General features: G+C 46.5%; 1 protein-coding gene across 18 annotated transcripts in view; it reads right to left on the reverse strand.

Annotated features, from left to right (window-relative positions):
• The window catches only part of LOC126501214 (uncharacterized), a 166,316-nt gene that overhangs the window by 50,116 nt on the left and 94,906 nt on the right, over positions 1-21,294 (reverse strand). For 15 of the 18 annotated variants that reach the window (XR_007591568.1, XR_007591566.1, XR_007591573.1 and 12 more), the window contains 2 exons: positions 5,113-5,213; positions 650-831 (listed from right to left, as the gene is read on the reverse strand). Coding sequence is in view for 1 of the 18 variants with exons in the window: in XM_050141761.1 (XP_049997718.1) it covers positions 5,113-5,213 (101 nt within the window). In the remaining 17 variants the exon portion in view is untranslated. Of the gene's footprint in view, positions 1-649; positions 945-5,112; positions 5,214-21,294 lie in introns of those variants that run through there. The other 3 variants (XR_007591579.1, XM_050141761.1, XR_007591581.1) reach the window with 2 other exon arrangements.

The raw sequence follows: 21,294 nt of genomic DNA on the forward strand, positions 1-21,294 counted from the left end.
AGCTATGGATGTGTGGCACCATGCCTGACTAAATTAACAAGAAAATGAATACAAACTCCAAATTTAATTATATGTACACACATGTATATGTATATATATATATGTGTGTGTGTATATATATATATATATATATATAGAGAGAGAGAGAGAGAGAGACTGCATTCCTTTTATTATTATAAGAAAGAGCTATCCTAAGTCAATAATTAAAAGCCAAAAGCCCCAGCAAAAAAAAAAAAAAATCCCTGTAACAATCAAAGAAACAGGTTATGGGTTTCAGGTTCTCCCTAAATGTGAGTTCTAAGCCTCCTGGTAATTTGAGCTGGATGAGACCTCACAGTCAGGGCTGAAAACCCATGAGGCCCTTTTCCTGTACTAACACCAAACCTAAATCTTGCAATGTTAAGGAACACCCTTCACTGGAGTGAGGTTAGGAAAGAGACAGCGGTGTCTGGAGGAACAGTCCAGTACTGTCTGGGTTTTGCAGGCAAATGTCACCAGCTGAGGCAGAGGGATGCAGAGAGTGGTGTCCCTAAGCTGCAGGTTGTTTCCTGGAGACAGAGGAAGTCTTTTACCCCTCTTCTCCAGAGACCCTGGAGCCTTGCCGCTCCACATGTGGTCCCTGAGCTAGTGGGACCTCCAGAGAACTTACAGATGTGCAGAAGACAGCCTTCCACTGGGGCTTCTGAACTGGAAGCTGCATCTCAGCCAGCCTCCGAGGTGATGCAGGCACAGGGCAGACACAGAGGCTCCGTCCTCCTCGCAGGTGCGCAGGTGCTTTGTCGCCGCCGGTAGGATGGAAAGTGTGGGTGGTCTCTCGGGAGCCCTTCAGAACTAAATTGTTGAGTTTAGTGAAAACTGTCACACTCAGCCAAGTCGAATGGTCCCCACTTCACGAAAGGCTTTATGATTAATGAATTAATAATGGGGCCACAGTGCTGCTTTTCCTACAAGTGAATTTAGAGTTCTTATTAGCATCCTTTCACTGGGCGTCTTGATAGACCCAGGAGGCATCAACAGAGATAACTCCATCTCTCATCCTGCCTTGCCTGTCCACCTCCTACAAGAGGGAAAGCACAGGGGATGTAAAATCAAGAGAATTGAGATGGAAAGACAGACCCGAAAGGACGGGATAAAAGAGTCTCATGACCTAAGGACACTGATTGTTCTTTTCCTGTCTGCCCCCAAAACAGTCCCTAAACTTTCTCCTGATATCATGCAAGAGAGTGTGTATAGAAGGGAAGGCGGGAGGAGAGGAAGAAAAGACTAGAAAGAGAACAGAAAGGTAGCCAAGTGTGGTTGTGCTGTCCCTATGACTCAGTACTTGGGAGGCAGAGACAGGCAAATCTCTGTGAGTTTGAGACCAGTCTGGTCTATAAAGCAAGTTGCAAAGCAGCAAGGGCTACACAATGACACCCTGTCTAAAACAGAAAGAACGGGGGTGCACCAATATTCAGGGACCTTTGTGCTGTCCTCTAAACGGACAGAGGCACGGAGGCTAAACCTGGTCCCTGAAATCCCTTCAAGGCCACAGTGCACACACCACCATCTCCATCTCCATCTAAATTCTACTCGGTGTCTGCCAGTCTCCTCACTGAGCAGACCACCTTGGGAGCAACCCACCCTCCAGCTTCAAGGTTGTCTCTGGCTTTGGAGCTGCCAAGAAAGCTGCTAGATACAAGGAAACAAAAGAGATCCGGGGATGGAGAGGCGTTCTGAGTTCGGCTAATGAGTGAGGTGACTCACAGGCTGACTCAGAAGCTTTCCAGAGGGAAGCAGTGGGGGGCAGACCTCAAAGGAGCCCTGCAAACCAGAGCTAGGAGGCCAGGGACAGGGTGGGTTGTCGTTGTTTTGTTTGTTTGTTTTACAGGATTACTTGAAGCTCTAGATGGGGGAACAAATCCTCAAACAGAGGGACATGAGGGTTGTTTTCCCTTTTCTCTTGCCCAGAAGCTGGGCTGTGAATCCTTCTGGGCTTGGAGGGCAGTGGAGCATCCTCCAGCTAAGCTGACCTGAGCTTGGGCAAATCTCAGGGCAGAAACTCCATAGGAATAATTGTCCTCAGGTCCCCAGGCAGTGAGCTGAATCAGGTACCACCCTCTAGTTTTCTAATACTCTCCATGAGGGGGATGAAATGGCCTCTTTTGATTTTTTTTTTAAAAGCATTTTATATTTGAGAACACTGTGATCCAACCTGTGCTTATAAATACATTACAAATTGTTCTAAACATATGACTAAGGCATCTTCTCTTTTGTGAATGGCTAATTGAGGTTCTGAGATGAAAGAGCCCAAGGTCACTGTTACAAAGGTTGGTACTTGCACTGCCCTCGGAGGGTTGTACCGGAAATGAAATGACTGCCCCCTACACAGTACAGCTAGATCCCACATTTATGACATGGTCGATTGCAGGGACAGGCTACCTAGGTGACGAATTTTCTTCATGCGTTAAATAAGCCACGTGGGTTCAAACCCGCAGCCTCAGCCCGCTCAGTCAATGTAAACCCACTGAGCTATCTAAAAATAACTCCAGTTGATTACATATTTATATGTAATTTGATGGTTGATGTCTCAAATGTACTTCGGCAGAGCATTCTGAGCAAAGGCAGAAGGAGTTCTTGGCAGCTTGGCAACCTGTCACCTTTCACAAAAATGAAAAAAAAAAAAAAAAGTCATAGTCTTTTCGCTTCCCCGGCCTCCAGCAGACAGCAGCAACGTTGGCTGTTGTTGATTTCAGCCCTGGCTAACGACACTTTGTCGCCGTCGTGTTGCCTGTATTTAGTGCTGGGTGTTTTGTAACATTCGAACCCCATCTGTCTGATAATTATGAAAGTGCGGGAGAGTATTGGATGTGCTGATAAGAAGAGGCTTATTCTGGTGAAAATAAAGAGATCGAAGCACCCGGTGTAGCGAGAAGAGTCCTCGAAGCTGCATGTGGGTAAGGAGAAACGGGCCATCCATCTGCACCGGTGAACCCAGGGCTCTACTATGGGGCGCTGGGAGTGGTGGGCTCATCCAGAAAGACAGAGAGACTGAAGAGACGTGGGAGATGCTGGTGGGCTATGCAATGACCAGCGGTCTGCAAACACGAGGAAATGTCATCTAAGGAGTGGAAACACGCTGGCATGGGAAATGAGTCACAACACCGGATACCTAAAATCTAAGCACCAATTCAGGTGAGGGCTGAAGTCCCACGCAAGCTTTTGGAAGGCAGATGTGTTTAAAGACCCTTCGGAAACATTGGCTCCATCGGGTCAAGACCACTTAGAGCCACAGCCTCACCGTTCTGCGTCCTAGACATACAACTTTGAAGGAACCAACATGGCTTCCGGAACTTAAATCGCTCTTGACAGCTGACATATTAACAGTCGTTCAGAACTCACCATTTTATAAAGCACATACACATCCCTGCGCAGTTTACTAACTTTTTGTTATCTATCTGCATGCACAGAAGAGGGCATCAGATCCCACTATAGATGGTTGTGAGCCACCATGTGGTTGCTGGGAATTGAACTCAGGACCTCTGAAAGAGCAGCCAGTGCTCTTAACAGCAGAGCCATCTCTCTAACTTTTTTTTTCTTTGCATAGTTCTTTGACATGATTCTGTATGCATGTGTGTGCACGGGCATGTAGAGGTCAGAGGTCAGCCAGGGTGCAGTTCCTCAGGAGTTGGCCACTATGATATTTTGAGATACAGTCCCTCACTGGGACCTGGGGTTTGCCAATTAGGTTAAGATGGCTATGTCAGGAGTTGATGACACACACCTTTAATCCCAGCACTCGGGAGGCAGAGGCAGGCGGATCTCTGTGAGTTCGAGGCCAACCTGGTCTACAAGAGCTAGTTCCAGGACAGGCTTTAAAGCTACAGAGAAACCCTATCTTAAAAAAAAAAAAGGCTAGACAGCAAGCCCCAGGGTCCTCCAGACTCTGTCAGAATAATTAGCAGAGGTTACAGGTTATGCTTAAAACCTTAATATGTTTCTTATTTACCTTGAGATTACGCTGACAAACATCTCTCCCAGAAACACATCGATGATCCATTCAAATGGCCCTTAGACCTTTGTCAATTAACTAAGGATGGTTTATCCTTTATCTCCATTTTGACAGAAAAAAATTATTTCTAAAAGTTTATTGGATTATCACTATGGTATTTTTGTATGATCACACATACATACATACACACACACCCTTGGTCAATTTTCTGCTGAAATATCTGTCTTTCTGCCTTTCAGCTACTGATGGATAACAGTGTTTTCTTGATCAAAAACCCTACTTTCTCCAGTTTTCATGGATCTTGTTACTTTGTTTATAGTGGCCGCCATTGTGTTTCGTCTCTAAAGCTGAGATAATACCAGTCCCGATTAATGTGTATGGCTGATGGAAAGACTTACTGAGAAAATCTTGGGGGGGGGGGGGATGCTATGAAGCACCAAGCATTTTTATCCCATTTTTCTAATGATGAGACGACCCTGAAATCAAAAAGACTGGCTAATAAGCCTAGCGTGAATTTGTAGACAAGCTCATACCCTGGTCTTAAAAATATCTTACCAAACAAGAAATTAATTTTAGTTTTAACACCTACTATAGGGATTGCTATAGTTCACACACTGACTGACTTCCAAGAGTCTAAACGTTAAGACTGGTCCCAAGGCAGTGCTAGAGCAAGGTGGTAAAATCCTTGCCAAGCAGGGTCTTGTGGAAGGTCCTTGCATCCCTGAGGCCATGCCTTCAGAAGGGGCTGTGGGGCCTTCACTCCTCTTTCTGTTTGCTTCCAGGACATATGGTGAACATTTTGCCCCGTCACTCTCTCCTACCACGGAGTCTGTCTCACCTCAGACAGGGGGCCAGCTGGAACCTCTACAATGACGAGCCAAAATCAACCTTCTCTCTTTCTAGGTTAATTGTCTTAGGTATTTTGTTACAGTGGAGGAAAGCTAAGACAGGAATGTTATGAAGATCAACAACGGTTTTCCACAGAAAAGCACCCAGGAACTTTTAGATGATCCCGCAAAAAGCCAGGTCGCTGCTCTAATGCTCTTTCGCTTTTCGTTGAAAGCTCTAATTAGGCAAGGACAGACTTGTAACAAGAAAGTCTCCACATTCCACATGGTTTTTACCTCAGCCTCGAGAGTTCTATGCAGCGCACCTTCCCAAGCAGTCCTATTCTTGGCTCCTCTTCATTTGAAAACAAAAAGAGGTCAGTCACTGGAACACTCTTCTGCAACAGAATAAGATATTTTTAATTATGCAGTTTTATAAATAGATAAGAAGAAAATATTTAAACGAATACACGAGCCTTCGTTCCCAGCGATGCTGCCATCCTCTTTCTGCCCTCACCCCAGTCTCCATGGTTTCCTACGTATCTTCCCCGTGTTTCGTATACGCAAACAAGTCCAGAGAGCACTTCACTGTTCATACATGAAGTCGGCTTCATTTTCTACCTCGCTATTTCAATGTAATGATGTATCTTGAGGGCTGAGGCTGACGCTTCATGATAGAGCACTTTTTAGTATGTGCCAGACATCATGTTCAATCCACACCAGCACAAATCAAAGTAAAACACAAGTCCTTGAATACATCTTGAGTAGAAGACCTCCCTTGGGAAGACACAATATAAACATAAGGAATGATGACATTGCCTTTAAATATGAAAAATTTAAAAATGTCTCAGCCGGGCAGTAGTGGCACACACCTTTAATGCCAGCTCTCGGGAGGCAGAGGCAGGTGGATCTCTGTGAGTTCAAGGTCAGCCTGGTCAACGGAAAGAGTTCCAGGACAGGCTCCATCGCTACAGAGAAACCCTGCCTCAGAAAACAAAACAAAACAAAACAAAACAAAACAAAACAAAACAAAACAAAAAAACCCAATAAATAAATAAATGTCTCACCACTGAAAAAATATAATTATGTGAGGGAAGGCATATTAACTAGCCTGATTTAGCCTTTCTAAAATGTATATATTTATCAAAATGTGTGTATCCCATAAATTCATAAGACTTGCATTGGTCAACCAAGGAATTAACTAAGTATAATATAAAGAAAATAAACAAATAAAATAGAGAAGCCAGCCCTCTCCCCCCAGTCTTGTCTTGGCTCTGTCACCAGAGTCAGAGAATCTCGGATTTTGTCGCTCAGGCATCAAAGCCTGCTTCCCTCTTCGGCTGTTGAGAATACTGCATGTACCCCCAGCTCCGGCTGTCCTCTGTGTGTGTTGTTGCTGCTGCTGCTGGGAACTGATCTCAGAGCCTGGAGCTTGCATGGCACACACTCAACCCCTGGGCTACACCCAAAGCCAAGGCTGTATTTGAACTCTTCTCTTGGCTCGATTGTGGACACAGGGCAAATTTCAGCAGATTAATGTGAGCAGCGTACATGAGCACCACTTCCAGGTCCAGCCAAACCCATAGCCCCAATACTCCACATTCTCCCCACTTGCCAGAAGATGGTAACACCTAGAGTGATTCCATAGGCTACAGAGTGAAGATGGCAGAATCACAGGACAGAAAGCCCCGGTCTTGGGACTGTTGCTAGAAACAGTCCTACACATCTTGGATGTTATATGGTAGGAGAACCTTCCTGTGTGGTTGAGCTATGAGATCGGTTTTTAGGTATACTGCAGCAGCTAGTACTGCTAACACCACACGAATACCACAGCCAAACAAAGCGCCTCTGTCTGTGAGTCTCTTCCCAGCATCCTACATCCCTGGGGTCCCCAGCAAACTGCTATGACCTCAGCACAAGAAGTAGGTACCACTCATGTCCTTAGTGCTTAGAACAACTGCCTTACAGCAGGTGTTCAGCAAATCCTCCAAATCCTTTGGAGGAGTGAATGCATATTGGAACTCCTGCAGGGACAATGGATTAATTAATTACCGTATCACTTAGTCTGATATTATCCCATGGCTTTTTCCTTTGATCAAGCATACTTTGTCAGTTTGAGATATCAGAAAATTAATAATATGAAAATAAACTCCTAAACTTCACCACCCTTGAAATTTTTGTTTGTTTGTTTTCAAGACAGGATTTCTCTGTGTCACAATCTTAGCTGTCCTGGAACTCACTCTGTAGACCAGGCTGGCCTTGAACTCACAGAGATCTGCTTGCCTTCTGCCTCCGGAGTGCTGGAATTGAAGGCGTGCACCATCGCCACCCAGTCACCACCCTCTAACTCATGCCACTTCCTTATTGTCTTTCTCAGGTGCAGAGAATAAATCCAAGCTGTCTTCAAGACAGCCATTCACCTGCTTGACAGTACCCCCGCCTTCCTCTCCTATAACAAATCCTCCAGGCTACAGGCTAAAAAGTTTCACATCTTTCATCTCGTCTAAGACTGCAGCGACCGGAACTCTTAACACTGATTTGCCCTCTGCTAGACACACTCACGGCCGTCACTGTTCCCCGTTCAGCTAGTACTCTGGGTGTAGCATCATACTCTCTTGGCACACCCTGCCCAGCCCGTGGTAGACCAGTTGTCCCTTCTAACAAGGACTTCTTACATTAATCAAAGTAGCTCATTCATTTTAACAGTCTCAGAGGCAGCTATGTTTCCTGGAGATCCATCTGAGCCTTCCATTAAACTTGCTATCTCTTCTCCCCACCGCAGGAAGAAGTCCCCTGCCACCAACCTACACCTACACACCACCTCACCATGCAATCTTAGACAGGTCTTGTATGAAAAATGAGGTGGCTGGGCCACATGATTATGGAGCTTTGCTTCCCACTCAGAAATCCTTTGTGTGTAGAACCGTAAATTCTGGCAGGATGCATGAACTCTGACGTAGGATCTCTCACCCACAAAGCAACGGGAGTGTAAATCTGTCCAGAAACAAAAAGTTTACCAAACAACATGAGGCTGTACAGGTCGGTTTTCTCAGCCACGTTAAACTGATACCCACTGGTGTCTGGACACTGTGACCAACCAGAAGTAAATACTAGAGACAACGGCTCACTGGTATAAAAAGTCAAGAAAAACACAGCACCAGCTAGCAGTGACAAAGCATAGGGGAAATTAACGTGTGACTCCTGAGAAGACAGTGCTGGGGAATAAACTATAATGACCATACTGTGGGATGTTAAACTGCAGAAAGCCTGGCCGGGTGCACAGCCAATTTCCTCTTCTCTTTTCACACACAGAATAAGCATACCCACCTCCAAAGACCCTCAGCTACTGGGCCAAAAGTGCTGTTTGCTTGCGGCATGAGATCTTGTCTGTACATCTCTTGCCCTTGGTCAGGTTCTTCTAAAGCAGACATCTTGCTTGCTTTTAGCTGATTAATTTCTCTTGCTGTTTCTGCGGGATAGCTCCCCCACCCCCACCCCCCTGATCCACACTTCTGAGGCTGGATCCGCTTCCCACCTCAGACCAAAATTCTGCGTATTATTATTTGACCTCTTTTGAAAAGCTCATTGCCAGTTTTCTAACCTGATCTGGGCACACTCCCCATCGGGGCCTGCATTTCCTGTGGATGATGAGTTGGTTTCCTAGGTGACAGAGGGAAGGAATAGACCTGTTAGCTTGTGGCTTCTGACTCACTCTCTGCCATGGACGTCACAGCATCCTGGCTGGGTAAGTGGATGCTGATAATAAGCTTGCGCGGAAGGTAGCAGCAGGGCCCTAATGGCTAAGACAGTCGAGCTGTACCAGCTCGCCCTCCCACGAGGCAAGCCAACAGACCCCATACATTCTGGATCTGAAGAAACAAACAGCAAATCCCAAGCCTCTGAACCCAGACCTTTATAAACGCACAGTGGAGCCCTGCTCGGCAACCATCTTGGCACAATTTGCTTTTCCGGAACATGAAGGAAACAGGGTTCTCCAATGAAACGGCCCATGAAGCCTGAAAGGAGAGGTGGCAGCAGACCAAATGCTCAAATTCGGTTTACTGAGATGGCAGCTGTCTTTAAACTATCGCAGTTGTTCCCAAAGGGGGAAATAAACTCACAGTGACCTAATCAGTCATCAGAGACCACAATAAAAAAAATGACAGATTAATCTTCAGAAAAGTTAGATTTCATGAAACTTGGAGCACACACACACACACACACACACACACACACACACACGCCTATACAGGGATGAAAGCTGCGTGGAACCAAAACCCCGAAGAGTTCCTTTGTTCATCGTGTCCTAATCAGAGAAGGCTGAACAGATTCTTAAGATGCCTGAATTCCTTAAATGACCAGCAAAGCTACAGTTCCTTCCAGGAGATAAAGCATCTTGTTTTTCTCAGGGGCCTTGAGGGGACTTTAAATAGCACCAGCAAGCCTCCGAATGAATTAGACAGCAAATGTAGGTTAGCTTTATTTAGACAGATGAAGAAGTAGAGAAAGTTGTCTGGTTCAAGGGCAGTGCAGCCTGACACGACAGCATTTCTCAGAGGAGGGGAAATTGCTCTGGGAAAGAGAGGTATTTTGGGAAAAGAGCAAAGTTCCTTTGTCTCTCCAGGGACAGGGATGCTATGTTCTTCAGCCCAGACAAGCACAATTTAAGAATGGCCAGCAAGTCATTGAAGGAAAGAGTTCTAGAATTGCAATGTAAAACGGAGCTTAGCATCTCCAAGTTCACCTTTTTTTCTTAAGAACGGCAGCAGAAAAAGATGAGCTTCTTGGAACATAAGCTGGGTCAGGGAGTTCCTGCAGCTTCTCAAAGCAAGGCTCAGATTTATAGCAATGACCCTAGTATCCACAGGGGGTAGTTCTGGGATCTCCCTGGGAGACCAAAGCATGAGCGTGCTCAAGTCCCTTCTACAGAATGGCATGCTGCGTGCACACATCCTATGCTCATTTTCCTGCATAGTTTAAGTCCTATTTAGATACTCTGTAATACCTCACACCATATACACGCTGTGAAACTGTTGTTATGCAAGACCGGCCAGTCCAGGAATAATAAGAAAAAAATACAAGAATGTTCAGGATATGTGCACCCCGCCTCCCAATATCTTCAACACTGTTGGCTGATTCTGAGGATGCAGGATCCATGGATACAGAGGGCCAGCTAGACTTCCAGATGGAGGGCCCCTGGAGATACAGAAGCCCAGAAAGTAGGAAAACAGGCAAATGTTGTGGTGACATGTATGCATTCACAAAAATGTAAGGGCTTGAGAAAAAAAAGTCAATAAATAAGTTTGGGGTTTTCTTTCTCCTTTTCCTCTGCACCTTTCTCCCTGGAATTATTTTCTGGAGATGTTGTTCCTTTTTACATGTTTTCTAAAGTGATGTGTGGAAGGTCATGGCTCTAGGGAAAAAAAAGATAACATCTAGTCATGTGTGCCATGTTTACGGTATCTTCCCTAAGTCTTTGCTGGTTTCTTCTTGGTACACAAAAGTCAAATTTGATCTTGTGTCTTAAAGTTCAGCAGCTATTCCCCAGGTGCAATTTTAAAATGAAAAAGACATTAGATTTATTCACTTGAATAAATTATGATTCTGAATAATAATTTTGAGCAAACCAATTTCTTCCTAATGCATAATTTTGTGTCTTAAAGTAACACCGAATTTACACTCATAAAAAAAATCTAAGAAACAAACAAACAAAATCCAAACCAAATCTTGGGCAACTTAGGTTTTTTTTTAAATTTATTATTTTACTTTAAATTATGCATACCTGTGGGGCAAGAGCACTGCACTCTTGAGTACAAGTGCCCCAGGAGGCCAGAGGTGGTAGATCTCCTGGCGCTGGAGCCTCAGGTGGTTGTGAGGCTTCACGCAGGTGCCTGGACCATCCTCTGTGAAAGCAGGGCTCACTAGGAAACACTGTTACACCACCGCCATTTCTCCAGCTCAGTTCTGTTGCTGTTGCTGTTGTTTCCTGCTCTTTAGAGGAAATGTAGTTCTGGAAACAGAACCTATCTTTTGGCTTTTAACAGTTTGTAGCTCCAATTCCACAGATCCAACACTCTTTTCTGGTTTCAGAGGGCACCAGGCACACATGGTGTACACACGCGCACACACACACACACACACACACACACACACACACACGGGCAAAGTGCTTATACCCACAAAATAAAAGTAAATACATTTTACACTTAACACTTCTTAAAACTAGACATATTTATAGACTGCCAAAGCAGTGTCATAGTGACAATGACATAACCCCGCTGTGAAGCCAGACCTAGGCTCTGAGTTTGATATTCATACATAATTTCTCCTCTACCCAATTCGTTTTCTTCCTTCCGTAATTATCAACAGAATAATTTGGGCCACATGCAGAGAAAGCAAAGGTCCCTTAGTGTCTGCCTTCTTCCTCACTGCTCTTCTCTGCTTGACCACTCTGTCCACCCAAGCTCCTCTCCAGTTACTCTTGCTGGTCACTGGAGCGTATGCTGAAAGCGTACCCAGCGGGGAAGCACTGTTTGCGCTGGAGCCAAAGTACACATAACTTGCCTCACTCACTGCCAGAATCTCAACATACTTTTAACTCTTTGTGACACTGGAAAATGACGAGTCATCTGAAGCCATTCCAACTCTGGAAAGGTGGCAGAATGCCAAAAGGCATGACGGCATTTGTAAAGTAACATATTCAAAATGTCAAGTATATTCAAATGCTACCTCAACCTTTTACCGCCTTTTCATGTGTGCAGTTACGAGAATCTAATCTGTCTCAACCCCTGTGGGGGGTTGAATTACACTTTCACAGGGGTCACATATCAGATATCCTGCATATCAAACATGTATGATTCATAACAGTATCAAAATTGCAGTTAAGAAGTAGCAACGAAAACTTGTTTGTTGTTGTGGTTTTTCAAGACAGGGTTTCTTTGTAGCTTTGGAGCCTGTCCAGGCTGGCCTCGACCTCACAGAGATCTGCCTGCCTCTGCCTCCCGAGTGCTGGAATTAAAAAGGCCTGAGCCACTACTGCCCGGCAACAAAAATATTTTTATGGTTGGGAGTCACCACAACATGAGAAACTGTATTAAAGGGTTTCAGCTTTAGGAAGGTTGAGAACCATTGATCTAATCAAAAGGAAAATTACTTATTTCTTTTTTAGTAAAGAGACTAATATTTCTCTGCATGAACCAAAATGAAAAGTGAAGTAATACCCGTGGGATCTCTCTTTCTTGCTCTGATGTCTTCAATCACATCACTGCCGTTAAAACATATTTGTTAGAATTTCTCAGCGTGTGCTAATCATTCATCCTGTTAAATGTTCTTCACTGACACAGTTTCATAGCCTGTAAAAGTTCTTGAGAATAAAACATTTACACGAAGGGACAGAGCTAAGTTGTACTCAGTTGCTGATACAAATAAACAAAACACGGTGCACGTAACTGTAAAAGTAACAACATTCTCCCATCTCTGTATTTCAGTGTTCTTCATGTTTGCTTTGCCAAATATGATTCCAATAATCCCACGTCACGGTAAAGAAGAAAGCATGGTGATAGTGTGTGCCCGGGCAAAGCAAGACTCACACATTTTATTTTTGTGACATTTGCGTCTCTTCAACATGACACTGGCAGTCTTCCTCTGATGATGCAACTTCCTGCTCTGTTTTTGTTCGGCTGGGGATTGTTTCAGGCTCCCCTTGTCTGCACAGTTTGCCTGGGAGGTACTTAGCTGTGGCTTCGTTCTCTGTAGCTGTGCTTCTGCTGTCCGTGGCAGAAACATCTAGAAACAGCTACACACAAACATCTAGTACCTCATCCAAATGGACACCCACCCAGAAGCTAGCTCTCTCTCTCGCGCGCGCGCTCTCTCTCTCTCTCTCTCTCTCTCTCTCTCTCTCTCTCTCTCTCTCCCTCACACACACACACACACACACACACACACACATACACACACACCTTGACTCTTCCACACTCCCACTGGGGGAGCTCACACTACTCCAGCTATTAGCTGGCCCTGCGGATGAAAGCAGTGAACACGTACGGATCTTGGCCACACAGGTTAAAGACGACAGAGGTGAAGGCTTTGAGCCGTCTGTCCTGGTAAGAGCAGAAGAAAGAGCAGTTGGGTTCCTTTACCTGGAGAGCGCTGACTACTGACAGCCATGCACTGGTTCCTCAAGGCTTAACTGGGGTCACCACTCTGGAGCTTTACCGGAGACACCACTGCCTCTGCCTGTGCCTCCTGCAATCCTAGTTTAGATTTTTCTCTTCCTTGTGGCAGCAAACCCTTAGATTGAGACTTTCAGAAGCACAGGCATTGGCTGTTTCAGCTTTACTCTTAGCAACTGCTACACATGGTAGTAACATGTACTCAAAGAATAATTGGAAGCCATGCTCCCCTGTCATGGGAGACTCTGATGGAAGGAGAGACGAGGCTCCGAGGCTCTGCACTGGCATCCCTCCTAAGACTGGCAGAGAAGAGCGGACCTCATACTGGGAGCTAAAGGTAGGAGTAGCTCAGCAACACATAGCGCTGCCTGGTATCTCAGCGTTCTCGGCCACATGTCTTCTAGCGACGAATAAGTAGGTCCAGCGCTCCCCACAAGAGGAGTCAGGCAGGAAGGCACACACCTTTCATCCCAGCACACTGGAAACGGGAGCAGGCTGTGAGTTCACTGTGAGTTCAAGGTCAGCTTGGACTACAGAGCATGTTCCAGACCAGCTGAAGCTACACGGTAAAATCCTGTCTCAAAAATAAATAAGTGGAACAAATAAATAATAAAAAGAGTCTCTCAAAACCCTGCAAGAGCAGTTACACAGAGGACGATCATGCTGGCAAGTGGGAAAATGCATCATACAACCTTGACGGATAAGGTCCGTATCTTAGAGTAAAATGGTTCAATATTGAAGAGGTCTGAGTATAACGAGGAGGTAAAGGTGGGTGGGACTGTGCCCTCCTCCTCTTTATCATTAAAACCCTAGCACGCTTACTACAGAGGTGAACCTTGGTCCTCGTGGTGGGTGTATGGATAGAATTTCTGGTAGCAAGCGCAGACACCAGGGCCTGAGGACTGGGTTCCCACTGACCAAGGTCAACTTCGGCAGGGTCCTGTCACGCTGGATGGAGATGTCTTTGATCTCCTTCTTCCAAAACCTTGCCCATCTATTTCTGGTAATAGGCCACCAGGGTTTTGGAGACGGCCTGTGTGAGAGAGCACAAATCTGGGTCAGCTGACCACCACCCTTCACACAGACTGGGATGTCCGCGCCAGCAGACTGCTTTCCATAGGACTGGGCGCCTGCTCACTGCAGCCAGGCCACTTGCCCGTTTGCAGCACACTGTGACTAACTGTAGCTGTCTACTGCAGTGGACCCTTGGGTGCAACAGGACCTCAAGCCTGGGTGCCAGCTCCACCATGAGGAGGCAGCGCCCCTGAGAACGGCTCAAGGTTTTACTTGGAAGATCTCAGTCTAATTTGCCCCCAAAAAGAAGTCACAATTTTCCACAGTCACAATTAGGAAGCAGCCCCACACTCAGAGGAGTGAAGACTTGAACCCTATCTCTTTGTTACTCCCAAGAGCTATTTTCTGTGAGCTTGTTTGTTTGGCTGTGGGCTTGGATTTTTGTTTGTTTGTTTGTTACAAGCAAGTGTCACCAAGCCCAACTCCAAGAGCTAATTTTAAGAGTCAGACAGCTTTTCAGAGGGGCTGGAAAACAAAGCCTCAGTGTTGGGCTAGGGGTGCAGCTCCGTGGTCCTGTGCTTATTTAGCAGGTCTAAGGGCCTGAGTCGGAGGAACTCCAGCCCACAAAGATCGAATACTTTACTGGACACTGCAGGTCACATCTGACTCTGGACATTGTGGGAGGGATGGAAAAATGATCTTCCACTCAGGGGAGTAAGTATCAAGGCTGAGAAGTTGACACGCAGCTGCTGGCTGACTGATAAAATGAAACAGGGTTTGGGGTAAGGGATTGCCAAGGCTTGCAAGAGAGCTGGCGGAAGCGTCCACTCAGATTGCGGGGAATCCGGGAAGCTCCACAGAACACCGGGAGGCAGCTCTGAGCTGTGCTGGGAGCAAGCCTGGGCGCTAGACCACTGCAGCCAAGGGAACGGGTTATGCACAGGGTGGAAGAGTTCAAGCCAGTTCAGCTGAGTTCAGCTTGGGGCTGGGATAGTTGAAGGTGAAGGGGGTGGAGGGGCGGAGCCAGACCACAGAAGCTTCCGCATAGGCGTCTGAACTAGAAATGGGGACTGACTGAAGGTTTCCGAGTAGAGAAGGCAATGATCCAATTAAGTCCTTGATTAAAGGACCCGAGGTATTGCTGAATCCATTCCGACTCCAGTATACAAACTCACAAAGCAGAGAAATATAAGAAGTCAGTATTCTTAAGACAAAACCACCAGGATGAAGTAAACCTTGACAGAAACACAAAGGCCTGCTTACTTCTAAGAAAAAACAGCCAAATAGAGCCATCTTCCTCAGGCAAGAATGGCCCCATTTTCCTGACTGGAGGTCCTCCCCATCCACCAAAACCCCCAAGGCAACAAATTTAACCCCTCCTCCCCTCAGAGAAAAAAAATTCCAGTTGGGAAATGACAGTCCCTTCCTTTCCTTCCTGTTGGGCGGTCAGCCTGAGGGAGATTGCTACCCGGTTCTCACCTCAGCCTCCCAGACCCACTAGCCAGAGTGGGAACAGGATCCTGATGGCTTAATTGAGTTAAAAGGGAAAAGTGTGGGTCCTCTAAAAGCCTCTCATGGCTTCAATGGCTTCAGAGAGGCACTCAGGGCTCTGAAAACCCTGTGGTAGCGGCGGTGGAGGCTCAGTCCCAGGGCTGGGGAAAAGCAAAGTGAATTTCCCATCGTGCAGAATTCAGGAGCACTGAAAGCCAGCTGCCCGAGCCGGCACAAACGGCTTGTTTACATTTTTCTCTTGGGCTGAAACCCATCTATTTAAACTTTAACCAGAGGCAATTATAAACCCAGGAAAGCCAGACATGGCAGCCTGCACAGGACGCGAGTCAGATGCCGGCAGTCTGGCACCGAGGGAGGAAAGGAGAGAAGTATTTTGAGAAAGGGGTCGAGGAAGAACCACAGAGGTCTGGGAGTAAAAGGTGTCCATTGGAGGCCAGTCCCCAGAAGTCGCACAGAGAAGCCTGGGTAAGGGCAAGAGGGCTGACTGGTGACCGTGCCTTCAGAAACCTGCCAGGTTTCCAAGAGCCTACCCACAGCCACAGCGCTGAGCCTGCCCCCTTAGCCTAGGCTAAGAACAGTCCCTTTCTCCTGATTCCAGGGGCCATTCCATCTTCCCAGATCCCAAGGTGCTCTGGTTTTTTCTCTGGTACATAGGCAGCCATTTCCTTACTGAGCTCTGGTTTGGTGACAGTGGCTACGGCAACTCTTAGGGCTTTCTCTTTGTAAGGACACTAACCTCACTCATGAGGGCGCTGGCCTCAAGACCTGATAAACACCTTGGTTTCCTTCCTGGGTCAAAAGAGCATTAACCCAAAGAGTCCACAGCTATAGGAGAGACTCCCCTCCCCAAAAGGGCAAGCAGGGTTTTCTGGGAGTCCCGACGAGCAGCCTAGTGGCCTAGGGTGTACTTGACTTGACAAGTGTCAAAAGACAACTCTTCTGCAGACTTGATCTGGGAGAATCCTACCAGCCAGGGCTCAGATGTGAAGCCACAGTGTTCCAGCTGAAGTTTTATTCTGAATTCCAGGTCTCTGGTGGGCCTGGCCAGTCAGGCCCGATTGGAGATACAAGAATTTGAGGAGGAAGGCATGGTGGCACACACCTTTAAACCCAGCACTTGGGAGGCAGAGACAGGTAGGTCTCTAGGAGTTCAAGGCCAGTCTGGTTCACATATTGAGTTCCAGGCCAGCCAAGGGGACATAGCAAGGTCTTGTCCCAAAAACCAGAAAACCAAACCAAACCAAACCAAACCAAAAAGCATGTGAGGAGGGTTATGGATTACCAGCTGCTATGAAGATGCAACCCTTCCTCCCCCAGCTCATGTGCTGAAAAATCTTACTACCAAAGTAGAGGCGCTAGCAGTTGGGCCTCTAGGTGGTAATATTATCATGTTATGAGGCCAGAGCTCTCATGAAAGGGGTTAGGGCCTTTAATAAAAATAGGGGTTAGTGCCTAGTCAGGCCCCAGAGTGCTGCCTTCTCTCCCCACTATGTGAGGACTGTCTAAACCAGAAAGCTGGCCCTCACCAGATATGAAACCTGCCAGTGCCTTGATATTAAATTCCAGCCTCCAGAACCATGAGGTATAAATATTGTAGATTTTAAGTCATCCAGGCTACGGTGTTCTGTTACAGCAGCCCCAAAGCATCAAGGCCCCAGCTAGATCTCTCCATAGCGAGGAGCCTGGTGCTGCTGCTGGATGCCATGCCTCTTGTTGTTAAGCATCTTGGTTGTGCTGTCTCTGTAAAGCTGCTCATGCATCATGCAGAAGACAAGCCTTAACTCGGATGTGATCAGCTGATTTCTTAGCAGGATTCGCTTTCGGCTCGTCCTAGCCAGGCTGACACCAGAGCCCTGTGGGAAGAAGGTCTGGGTGGGCGGAGGCCCCAGGAACCACTAGTGGGAAGCAGACGTGGAGGAAAGAAGCTAAATGTTTGTGTGCCAATGAGATGCCAGCCTGAGCGCCGACAGCGGCAGCCCAAGGTCTCCCTGACTTTCTGTGAGTCTTCCTCTCTCCCTCTTCTTGCCAGGGAAAGCCATTTGGGGCCCAGCCAGGGGAACACAGGTAGAGTCTGAGGATTAGCCAGCACCTCGTGATGTCCAAGGCCCTGGTTATGGTCTCCTAGGGTAAACAGGCCAAGGTCATGGGCTTCTTTCCAGACCAGTTTGCTCCCATCACCGGAAGGTCTGCCCTGCAGCTCCGAAGCACTCTCTTGACTCCAGCCAATCACCTAAAAAATTCATGACCCTGTTCCCAAGAGCCTGGATGGCTCCTCGCGAACTCATCCTGGCTGGTGATGGACCTCAGGGGACTCTCTCTGCTTACGTGGGGGTAGGGCACTTCGCACAAGGGTGATAACACCATGGCTGAAATTTCAGTTCTTCAAGTTTGTATGTTAAAAACTGTTTCCTCATCCTCTGGTTCCTGAAAAGAAAGGTCAGATTCTACGTCTGCTGCAGGGTGGAGCCTTGTGGATCTGATTGTTAACGGATGTGCCAGGAGCTGCCCGAAAGGGTCAGAGAGATACTTGTTGCCCAACATGAGATATTAGACATTGGTGCAGACATTTCATGAATCCAGATATAAAACTCCAAAGGAAATCTAGGGAACTATAAAGCAGAAGCACCAAAGAATGGTGGTTAAAAATGTGGATCTCAGAACTGTGGAATGGAACCCCCTTCCCCAGGTATCAGCTTCTCACCCACAAAATCCAGACAAGAGTCGTTCACAAATTCCCAGGGTTGTTGTATGGGAGGCCTGAATTGCTATGTAAAGAATTAAATGTGTTAGTAATGTTTTTAGAATGCATAGAGCAGTGCCCGCTACGTTGCTGTGGATGGTGTGATGGCTAACTTTGTCAACTTGATGCGACCTAAAATCGCCTGGAAAAGAATCTCAGTGAAGGCCTGGCTATATTGGGTTGGCCCATGGGCAAATCTATGGCGATGGTCTTAATTAAACTAATGGATGCAGGAAGTACCAGTCCACTGTGGGCAGCACAATTCCCTAGGCAGGAGGTCTTGAGTTGCATAAGAGTGGAGAAGCTGAGCGGACCACCAGGATGCATGCAATCATTTTTTTCTACTTTTGACTGTGGATGTGATATGACTAGCTGGTTTAAGCTCCGGCTAGTTCGACTTCCCTGCTATGATGTATTATAACCTGGCGCCGTGAGCAAAAAATAACCCTTTCTCCCCTAAAGGTCAGATTTTTGTCAGATTGTTTATCCCAGCAACCAAAGTGAAACTAGAAAGGGATGGGTAGTGTGACCTCTGAAAAGTCATGTGACCACGTGACCACATTGCCCAGCATTGGACACTGGATTGGTTCTATGGTGGTCAGGGTCTTCAGTTGGTCCCCACAACAGCATGAAGAGACAAAGCTCTCTGACACTTTTGCCACCAGAGGTTCCATTCTGAATCATAACCACAGAGTCACGCAAGACCCAGAACAAGCAGAGCCGACAAGAAGACCCGCCCTATGGCTGCTCTGGAAACAGTCATCCTTCCATTGGAATACCTCTCAGCTCAGGGACCCGACGTACATACATCGCTAAATGCTGCCCCTCCTGGACACCCTGCACCAAGCCAGGGTTCCAAAACAGATACTGAGAAAGGGGTGGGGCTGCGAGAGCCAGGAGGTGGTAAGAAAAAGCAAGGGCCAGTGCAAGAGGAAACCAAAAACACCAGGGGGGAAAAAAATAGAAAAGCCAAAGAAAGTACAAGGAAACTTTTTTGCGTCTCTCTATTTTTGGCCAAGTGGGGGAAAATATGCACAAAAGAAAGCGACAGAGGCAGTGAGGGGACAAAGCCGAGCACAGAGCGGCAGATACACGCTAATTACCTCACCCTCCTCCTGTGTGGGGCTGCAGAGCACCCAGGAGCCTAATCACGATTTCATCTCGCAGCCTTTCTTCCACTTTTTATTTTCTTACAAAGTCCATTGCAATTCTATTTTGCTTTAGGAAGTAGAAACAGGATCTATCTTTAGGACGCTGAAATGCCAACTGAGCTCGGAGGAGCATAACTGGGGAGGAAAGAAGAGTTGCTCTGACCAGGACAAATATCAAATCACAAATATTTGAAATTCTTCCCCTCTGTGCCCTGAGAGAAGAGCCTTTGTTTGCTGAACTGGCTCCCAGAACCACTTGGCCCTTGTCCTGCTGCATGGGATGTTGAGTGGGGGAGGAGAAGCCAAAGGCAGGCAAAATATTAGTCAAGTACCTACTATGTATCAAGCCCTCTCTCTGTTAGACACTAGAAACCTGACTGTGAGCACCACAGACCCCTGCCTGCAGGAAGCCTACACTCTGTATTTTTTTAAGCTAAAATCTTGTGGCCAAACATTATTCATCACCGTTACACAGCCGGTCTCGATGAATTTCCCTCTTGCAAAACTGAAACTCTATACATCCATTAAATTACACCATCTCTCTCATCCCCAAGGTTTTGGCAACTAAGATTCACTTCCCAGCTCTATGAATCTATTTTAGGCACTCCTATAAGGGAGAGTGTACAGTAACTTCTCTTTCCTGTGATTAGCTTCTTTCACTCAGCACAGTGTTCTCAAGGTTTATCCGTATCCAAATTGTCAAAATTCCCCTCATTTATCAAAGTTGAATGATATCACATCCTATGCACACTTTGCTTACTTCTCTATTCTTCCATTGGTGGACACAGGGAGCTCCCACCTTTTGGCCATTGTGCATAATGCTGCTAAGAATACAGGCACACAACAACTCTTGAAATTTACCCCCTTCTCTTCTTCTGTTTCCTCTCCCTCCTGATCAGCTCTTACTATGTAGCCTAGGCTGGACATGGACTCAATCCTCTTGCTTCAACATGAATTCATATTTCTATCTATCTCACTACCTATCTATTTATAGTTGGTTTTCCGAGACAAGATTTCTCTATATAACAATCCTGGCTGACCTGGAACTTGCTCTGTAGACCAGGCTGGCCTTGAACTAACAGAGATCCTCCCGCTTCTACCTCCCAAGTGTAGTGGGGGCTGCGGGCTGCGTTCCTGCCACCCGGCTCCTGGCTGCCTGGCTAGCTTATGCCCCAAAATAACAACACACAAATTGTATTCTTTTAAACACTGCTTAGCCCATTAGTTTTAGCCTCTTAATGGCTAATTCTCACATCTTGCCTAACACATATTTAGTAATCTGTGTAGCACCAGTCTTACCGGGAAAGATTCAGCAAGGAGACAAGGTATTCATGTATTTTCTGGTCTTTCTCTTCTTACAAAGCCACCTTCCCAGCCCATCCCCTCCACCCCTGGTTTAATTGCCAGGGCCCCACACTGGTAAGTCTACTCTTGCTCACCCACCGAAAGGCCTCATCTCAAAGCACTATCTATGGTCATGTCACCTACCATGCCCAGCTACGCTAACGGCAATTTTGAAAAAGATTTTATTTGAGTTTTTATTGTGTGAGTACACACATGGAGGATATATACACACGGAGGACATATACACACGGAGGATATATACACACTGAGGATATATGCACACGGAGGATATATGAACATGGAGGATATATACACACGGAGGACATATACACACGGAGGATATATACACACGGAGGACATATACACACGGAGGACATATACACACGGAGGACATATACACACGGAGGACATATACACACGGAGGACATATACACACGGAGGACATATACACACGGAGGACATATACACACGGAGGACATATACACACGGAGGACATATACACACGGAGGACATATACACACGGAGGACATATACACACGGAGGA

This window comes from Alexandromys fortis, unplaced genomic scaffold, assembly GCF_014885135.2.
Source record: "Alexandromys fortis isolate MF-2015 unplaced genomic scaffold, M_Fortis_MF-2015_v1.1 scaffold_44, whole genome shotgun sequence".
Taxonomy (NCBI): domain Eukaryota; kingdom Metazoa; phylum Chordata; class Mammalia; order Rodentia; family Cricetidae; genus Alexandromys; species Alexandromys fortis.